This window comes from Fukomys damarensis, unplaced genomic scaffold (assembly GCF_012274545.1).
Source record: "Fukomys damarensis isolate Sample0158 unplaced genomic scaffold, DMR_v1.0_HiC HiC_scaffold_16, whole genome shotgun sequence".
In the NCBI taxonomy this organism is placed as follows: Eukaryota; Metazoa; Chordata; class Mammalia; order Rodentia; family Bathyergidae; genus Fukomys; species Fukomys damarensis.
The window spans coordinates 89,016,218-89,024,434 of record NW_022900928.1 but is presented as its reverse complement, the minus strand read 5'-3'; the positions used below and the strand labels follow the sequence as shown (position 1 = coordinate 89,024,434).

Genomic DNA, 8,217 nt, shown 5'->3' with positions numbered 1-8,217 from the left:
GCGCGGAACCCTGAATGGCTCCTCGCAGGAGCGGGACCCGCGTGCCCGCGGACGTGGATGGAGGACACGCACCAATACAAAAGGGAGGTGTGGGCCTCCTGCCACCCCGGCCATCCAAGATGTCGAAAGGGATTCTGGCCGAGTCCCGGTCACGCTGGCGTGCCCTGCGCAGCCCCCTGGGAAACAGGCCTGGAATTCCTTTTAGGAGCAGAGTGGGGGAAGGCGAGCCAGCAGGAATCCCCGAGTTACTGCCCCAGGCCAGCCATTGGCCACCAGGAAAAGACTCTGGGCACAGAATGGAGATTTCGTTCTGACCTTACCAAGGAAAGTGACACCCCCAAGGGCAGCAGTGTGCTTCCTTCACGAAGGGCCACATTTATTTATGAAGCCGGTCTGCATTAAGGTCGCTTTTCCAGGCTTAGAGGCCAGAGTCCATGGCTTCGTGGGGGGAAGGTTGGGCTGGTGAGGGCACAAAGATGACTGCCCTAGCGGAGCGCAGAGCCTCACACGTGTTTTCTCTCCCCTCCCAACAGGTAAGGCTGGCCTCTCTTCGATCAGAGGTCTGAGCTGTGCTATGGGGCTAGGGATGTCTTTATTGCTGCAGTTTTCTCTGACATCCGGGGCCTATTGGAGTGTGGGTCGAAGCAGGCGCTGCAGCTGCACAAGTATCCCCAGGAACATCCCCAAGAGGAGCTGGAGAAAGCCTCACCCCCAGCTCTGCAGTCTCCTGGGTAGAGTCTGGCTTTGTGTTCCCAAACCACCTACAGCCCAGCGCACCCCTATACTTGGTTGGCATCCTGGCACAGGGAAAGGGCATGGGGGGAGGATCCCCTTCCACATCTTGGGAATCTTCCCTGCACTCAGTCCCTGGGGATGAGTCATGTCAGTATTCCCCCAGGAGAACAGACTGTAGGGAATGCAGTGAAGCTGTGCTGGAGCTGGTGAGTGGGCACAGTCAGTCCTTCAGGAGTCTGAACTGCTACCCTGGCCCTTATTCTATGGAGAACACTCCCCTGGGCTGTGGAGGAACTGAATGTGGGGCAGCCTCTGGCCAGGTTAGGGCAGGATCAGGCAAGGGACGAGATTCCAATTCTTCTTCCCTTCTTCCCCTTTGCCCCAGAAATCCATGGCACCCCGAAAAGAGACAGCGCCAAGCATTGAGGCCCCCAGGGTAGCAGGCAGTGGGTGTTCCTTGGATTCAAGACAGCTTCCTTCTGCCATGGCCTAATTGTGGGTGGGGGTGGAGGAGGGCACACGGGCAGAATGTAGGCAGTCTGGACAGGTGGTGGCCTGGCTTTAGGCAGTGCTGGGAGGGGTGCAGAGCTCTACCCTATGCCCCAGAGAGAGGCTGTTCTCATTTGCACTCAGGGCTGGGACCCTGAGACTGAGACTGGAAGCCCCTTCCCTGTGGGATGGTAGGAATGAAAGGTGATGGGAATTTCTTTTTGCCAGATCTGTGCAAACCCAGGTGTTTAGACGAAAGAACACTGGCCTAGGGGCTTAGAAGACCTGTGCCCAGTCTTGGTTCTGCTTTTGGTTTACTGTGTCACCTCAGGCAAGTCTTGTCGCCTTTGATGCCTCCTACTCACTTCATCTGTCAAGCAGGGAACTCAGTTTCTGCTCTGCCAGCTTCACCAAGCTGCTGTGTGCTGAGATGTGGCAATAGGCACATGTAGACACACACACACAGGGAAATGGGAGGTCTCGCAAAAGCCTCAGATGCTGTAGGGAGATGTGAGCATGTTTTCTGGTGAGTTCCATGGTCAGGATGTTAGCGCAGCCAACATGGGTAGCTGCTGTGAAGAGGATTCCAAGTGTTGAAGTCTCCTCTCTGCATTTCCAGGGCAATGCAGATATAAGACACATTTTGAAATGTTATCTAGAGATTGAAATAATATGTAACACACAAGGAAGTCAGATCTCTAGATTGGTGGCAAGGGTTCTGGGAGTTTGAGGAGGGTGAGCTGCTCTCAGGGCCCTGGAACAAGGAGAGTTGGGCAGATGTGTTGGTCCTTGGAGTGACTTTCTTTTTCCACCCCCAGCAGAAGAAGCACCCATGCTGGAACAGCGCTACAGGGGCCCCATGGCCATGGGCCCAGCCCCACCTCGACTTCTTTCTGGGCCATCCCAGGAGTTATCTCAGACCCTGGAGAAGGAGTCCAGCAGGCTGAGGCACCGAGGCACTCCAGTGGCCCAGCCAGGTGGCCAAGTCCCCAGCAAGGCCCATCGCTGTGCCCACTGTCGAAGGCACTTCCCCAGCTGGGTGGCCTTGTGGCTTCACACCCGGCAGTGCCAGGCCCGGCTGCCTCTACCTTGCTCTGAGTGTGGCCGACGCTTCCGCCATGCCCCCTTCTTAGCATTACACCTCCAGGTCCATGCTGATGCCACCTCAGACCTGGGCTTCAACTGCCATCTCTGTGGGCAGAGCTTCCAAGGCTGGGTGGCCCTGGTTCTGCACCTGCGCGTGCACTCAGGTGCAAAGAAGCCCATTGCTTGCCCCGAGTGTGAGAGATGCTTCTGTCGACAGAAGCAGCTCCAAGCTCATCTGCAGAAGCACCACCCTCCTGCCCCTGAGGTCCGGCCCTTCATCTGTGGCAACTGTGGCCGGAGCTTTGCCCAGTGGGACCAGCTGGTTGCTCACAAGCGCGTGCATGTGGCTGAGGCACTGGAGGAGGCAGCAGCCAAAGCCCTGGGTCCGCGGCCTCGAGGCCGCCCAGCGGTGACAGCGCCCCGCCCGGGGGGAGACGCGGTGGACAGGCCCTTCCAATGTGCCTGCTGTGGCAAGCGCTTCCGCCATAAGCCCAACCTGATCGCCCACCGCCGTGTGCATACAGGGGAGCGGCCGCACCAGTGCCCCGAGTGTGGGAAGCGCTTCACCAACAAGCCCTACTTGACCTCGCACCGGCGCATCCACACCGGGGAGAAGCCCTACCCGTGCACTGAGTGCGGCCGCCGCTTCCGGCATAAACCCAACCTGCTGTCGCACAGCAAGATCCACAAGCGGTCAGAGGGTTGCGCGCAGGCTTCCCTGGGCACCAGGAGCCCCCAGGTTCCAGCCTTGGCCCCTGAGCCCTCAGAGCCGTATCCTGAGAAGCTGACCCCAGAAGCTGCCGAGCCTATGCCCGAGGTACCCCTAGAACCCCCGCGGGACCAGGCAGAGGTGCCTCCGTCCCTGTACAGCTGCGATGATTGCGGGCGCAGCTTCCGCCTTGAGCGCTTCCTGCGCGCACACCAGCGGCAGCACAGCGGGGAGAGGCCCTTCACCTGCACAGAATGTGGGAAGAACTTTGGCAAGAAGACGCACCTGGTGGCACACTCGCGTGTGCACTCGGGCGAGCGGCCCTTTGCCTGCGAGGAGTGTGGCCGCCGGTTCTCCCAGGGCAGCCACCTGGCGGCCCACCGTCGCGACCACGCCCCTGAGCGGCCCTTTGTCTGCCCCGACTGTGGCAAGGCCTTCCGCCATAAGCCCTACCTGGCCGCCCACCGGCGCATCCACACCGGAGAGAAACCCTATGTCTGTCCCGACTGTGGCAAAGCGTTCAGCCAGAAGTCCAACCTGGTGTCCCACCGGCGCATCCATACCGGTGAGCGGCCTTATGCCTGCCCCGACTGTGACCGCAGTTTCAGCCAGAAGTCCAACCTCATCACTCACCGCAAGAGCCACATCCGGGATGGCGCCTTCTGCTGTGCCATCTGCGGTCAGACCTTTGACGAGGAGGAGCGCCTCCTGGCCCACCAGAAGAAGCACGATGTCTGAGAGAGGCCCTGGGTGACCTTCAAGACAGGAGCTTGGCACTGGCCAGGGGCACCTGCCTTGGCGCTGGTGGAGGGGACAGTGGGAATCTCAGAAGGAATAGAAGAGGTGTAGTGAGCTAAACCCTGGTAGCCCATGGTCAGGGAATCCTCAACAGAGCCAAAGGACCCAGCCTCAGGCTGGCATTCCTAAAGTTCTATCCTGACTGCCCTGTGCTCTCAAAACGTAGCAATAGTAGCTCCATCTACCGTTAGAGCCCTGGCTAGAGGAGCCACCAGTGGGAAGGAAGCTGCTCCATCCTCTGGTGTTAACGCCTTAATGTCCCTGTCTTTACTATGAGTTACTTCAGGTCACTTTTGGAAGTAGGTGTGGAACAGTCTTTAGTTAATGAGCACTTCACGGGGAGGGAAAGACCAGCTGGATACACCTTGAGAACCTGCTGGCCTCTTTAGGCGGCACAGGACTTTTTTTTTTTTTCAGCACTCGGATAAGGTTGAGGTGCTCTTACTTGTCCCCCTCCCTGCTACCCCTGCATAGAATCCCAGACCTGGAGGGGCACATCTACTGTTAGCAAGTCCACCCTCTGCCTCCCCCAGATGACAGCCCCAGGGCATTTCCCTTTCCTGGCTGTTTTGCCTGATCTGAAGATCCTCTTCATCCAGAACTTACTGTGTCACAGGAAAGATTGGCTTCTTAATGCAGCCAAAGGGAAGGTCCTCATGCATTTCCTTTTCACCTATTCCAGCTTGTTCATGCCAGCCTCTGCCTGAGCACCGAGGTCACCTAGAGCTCCCACCTCCGAGGCCCTGGTTCTATTGTAGGATGATTCTAATTGTTAGAAATTACTCCTTATGATGATTGAAATCTGCTTCCTATCATTTCTACCTTTTGGGCCTTGTTCTGTCTTCTGGATCTACAAAAAAACAACTGTTTACCTTCCTTTTCAAATTAGAGAATAAAGATTTGGTTTTAGAACCAGTTGGTTGGGGAATGTTCCTTTTCCTGGAGGGCTGATTGTCTGGGTGGTACAGACTTTGGTTAGTGCTTTAGCCCCTGCCAGAGGGTTGACAGCATGAACAAGGATTAAGTGGAGAGGCAATTCTAAGCAGCAGAGGTGGTAGTCCTCTTATATGCCCCACCCAGGTGGTGTGGACCCCACAGTCAGGAGTCAGTTACCAGGAGGAAAGAGCTGCCGTGACTCCCACAGGACCTCCTTGGCTGCTTGCTGTTCAGACACTTTGTACATCTCCCTGTACCTGGGGTTTCACGCAGATTTGGGTGGCTGTTCCTGTCAGGCATCAGAGGCTTTTGCTTTTGTGTTTTTGTTGGTGCCTGTGTCAGTAATCTCTGCACTGATCCCTGGCACCCAGCACAGGCTGGTGCTACAGAATAACCACCATTTGTTTATGTGGGTGGCACCTGGCAGAGAAGTTCCCCCATGTTGCCTCATGATCCTGTGCGGTAGGTGCTCTTGCTACCCTTTTATGCCTGACAGTATTGCTTGTGGTCATGTAATTGATAATCAAAATAAGTGAGTTCAAAACCAAGTCCGTCTCCTCAACCCTTCACTTCAACCACATGCTTTTTGAGTAAATGTATGTGCTGTTCCTTTTGGTTGAGACAAATTTTAAATACCTAGTGTATGATCCATGTTGTAATGGAAATTGAGGAGTTTCAAAAATAAGTTCCAATATCTACTCTGGGGCCTGTGTCTGGAGAGGGTAAAGATAGGTAGGTACATAAATGTCACGAGGGTAGGGCTTAGTGTGTAGGTTGGAAGCCAAAAGATTGAAAGCTTTGTATTGGTTTATGATGTTACAGAGCCATTTAAAAAACTGTAAGATAATTCGCCCCAGGAAGAGGGCCTATTCTCAAGCCTCGCTCACATTTGTTCTTTTTGGCTTCCAGTGAAGGGGAAACAACCAGGAAAGAGTAGGTGGACAGATGTCTGCAGGTGATGGGTGGGAAGAGGACAGGTCCCTGGGTATCTGGTTAGCGCTGGGGGGTTGGGACAAAGATACAGGGAGAAGGAATCAGACCGGAGGTTCTGGTCTTAAAAATGATTATTTTAAAGGGGAATGGTAGCCGGGGTATGGGGACAATAGCACTGCCTGTCCCAAGTGCTTGTTCAGTGTTGTTCATGGAAAGGAGGTCGGTTCTGTGATCAGGTGTTGACCTTCTCTTCTGAAGAATTAATGGTTTTTCTTTTTCTAGTTACAAGAGTGTAAAATTATCCTTTAAAACTTGAAATGATGCAGACCCACTTAATTTATATTTTAATGTGAAGTTTTGGGTTCCCTCAGCCCACCCTCCAAGTCCTTTCTCCTTAACAATGTAAGGAGAGTTTGAGTGTTCTAGATGTGTTTTCATGTGATTTGCACACATAAACGTGTGGTCACCCCAGTTTTGGTGATAGGAATAGGACCCTAGATTTTTCATTTTCTGTACTCCTGAAATGCTTTTGGTTGTGGAACGTCAATCTGGAGGAAGTCTTCACTCTAGAGGAGGAAACAAGCCTGGTGGAAGTGGCCTCCCAGGGTCATGTCTTTGTTGGTGGCAGACCGGGAACTACCACACTGGTTTCTGAGCAGGGGTGAATCCCACACATCTTTGGGGCACACTCTCCAGATACCCTAGAAAGTAATCATGGATGAGATCCCAAGAGTTGACGCTAGCGATGTGTGGGCTCTCTGTAGGGCTTTATGTAGCCCTTTACAAGTGCTTCTGTAGGGTTAAAACCAAATGTAAGAAAATTCAGTAAGGTATGAAGACACATAGAAAACTATTAACTTATACAAATGAATACGCTAAAGTTCGGAGAAAGCAAAATACGTGAAAACTACATAAAATTGGCGAAATGGACAATCTGTCCGTTTCCATTTGGCTTCGGAGGCGCAAGAGCAGCCAGACATGTGGCCCTCCTCCCACCTGCTACCTGGTTGGCAACAAATCCACCACTTCCCGGGGTGGGGTGGGGGGCACAGAGGACGTCAAAGAGGCCCGGCTTCTGTTTGCTGGAGAAGCCTGTCAGCGGCAGGCAACCCACTGTGTCCCCTTTGAGGCCGAAGTGAGAGGACCTTCCCCTATGGCCGTATAGGTGAGAAAATACTCTCTTTCCTGGAGATGTTTGGGAGCTCAGTACTCGCGTTGGCTGAAAGTCAGGTCTGGACTGGCAGCCGCGAAAGGGTTCTACTCATCTGAGCCCTGGTGAGCTGTGAAATTTGATCGACCCCGCTTCCGCAGCTAAGAGACGAGGTGGAACGTCGTCTCTACGGCCCGGAGCGCAGGGCACTAAACACCTTGTTTGGTGATGCGAAGCGAGGCAGAAGGCTAGCTCTCCGTACGCACACACGCGGAATGCGTGCACCTAGCCGCTGCACACCGCCTGGACCGTCGTGCGCTCTGGAGAAGCCTCAGAGCCGGTGGCTTCTCAGCACCTTAACGATTGCATGGGTTCGTGCACCCCACCTTCAGTTCTTAACACGCGCGTGTGCGGGAAACGGGCGTACAAGGTCAGACTGGTACCTGCAGCCACACAGAAGCCCGCCTTGTCCCAGCAGCTGCAGCGCAGGCGCTCCGGCTGCTGGTGGTGCACCCGTCGGCCAGGTTCAGCCCCCCACTCCCGGCTATTGGCTCGGGAGAACAAAGGGGGGGTTCGTGCACCCCACCTTCAGTTCTTAACACGCGCGTGTGCGGGAAACGGGCGTACAAGGTCAGACTGGTACCTGCAGCCACACAGAAGCCCGCCTTGTCCCAGCAGCTGCAGCGCAGGCGCTCCGGCTGCTGGTGGTGCACCCGTCGGCCAGGTTCAGCCCCCCACTCCCGGCTATTGGCTCGGGAGAACAAAGGGGGGGCCCCGCGGGCTGCTCCGATAGGACCAGGCGGGTCATCTGAGCCGCACAACCAATTGACTGGCCGGGCTGTACCTGCCCCGGGACTGGCCAGGGCCGGGAGCCGGGTGCCCTAGTCGCCCCCGGGGAGGCCGTTCCAGTTAACCTTAGCTACAAAGTCAAAGGTATTTATTTCCCCGGCCCTCTCCCTCCAATCCCTCTGCTTTTCGGGCGGGAGTGGCCGGGCATGAGATGACCCGACTCTGGCCCCGTTCATATCCGTGCGGCTTCACCCGGCTGTGGGTGTGGAGACTTCCGCGCGCCCCTCGAGCCCCAATGTTGGCTGCCCTGTTGTCCTGAGTTCTCTCTTGTGTATGCCTCCTGGATAAACCGGTTTCTGGGGTTAGGAGCCCTAGGACTTGCTCCAGAGGGATTCGTAGGTGCTCAATAAATGGGCGATTGCAGGAGCTGGGATACAGATTCGGGTGGTGAATGAACGGTGAGCAGGAAGAAATGCAGAAGTTGTTAACTGTGTGTTTTGGGGTCGGGGTTCCCCAAACCTTCATTCCAGTAAAAGGAACAAGCAACCGCGTCTGGCGGGGTGAGCCAGGAAGGGGCTCCTTCCTCTGTAAT

General features: G+C 55.3%; 2 protein-coding genes across 6 annotated transcripts in view; both read left to right on the top strand.

Annotated features, from left to right (window-relative positions):
- The first annotated feature begins 6 nt into the window (after nt 1-6).
- On the top strand, nt 7-4,726 carry Repin1 (replication initiator 1). 5 transcript variants are annotated; one of them, XM_019206773.2, is made up of 3 exons: nt 644-731; nt 1,453-1,555; nt 2,046-4,725. In XM_019206773.2, exon 3 carries the CDS (start codon nt 2,057-2,059, stop codon nt 3,755-3,757), a length of 1,701 nt encoding a protein of 566 aa, XP_019062318.1. In that variant the 5' UTR covers nt 644-731; nt 1,453-1,555; nt 2,046-2,056; the 3' UTR covers nt 3,758-4,725. The 5 variants fall into 5 exon arrangements, with proteins under 5 accessions (XP_010617481.1, XP_010617480.1, XP_019062318.1 ...); XM_010619177.3 differs by having other exon boundaries at nt 2,043-4,725; XM_010619176.3 differs by having other exon boundaries at nt 645-788.
- Nucleotides 4,727-7,688: 2,962 nt separating this feature from the next.
- Znf775 (zinc finger protein 775) overlaps nt 7,689-8,217 on the top strand; it is a 36,211-nt gene continuing 35,682 nt past the window's right edge. Inside the window, exon 1 of the mRNA XM_033763965.1 lies at nt 7,689-7,769. The gene's annotated coding sequence lies outside the window, so the exon portion shown is untranslated. The remainder of the gene's footprint in view (nt 7,770-8,217) is intronic.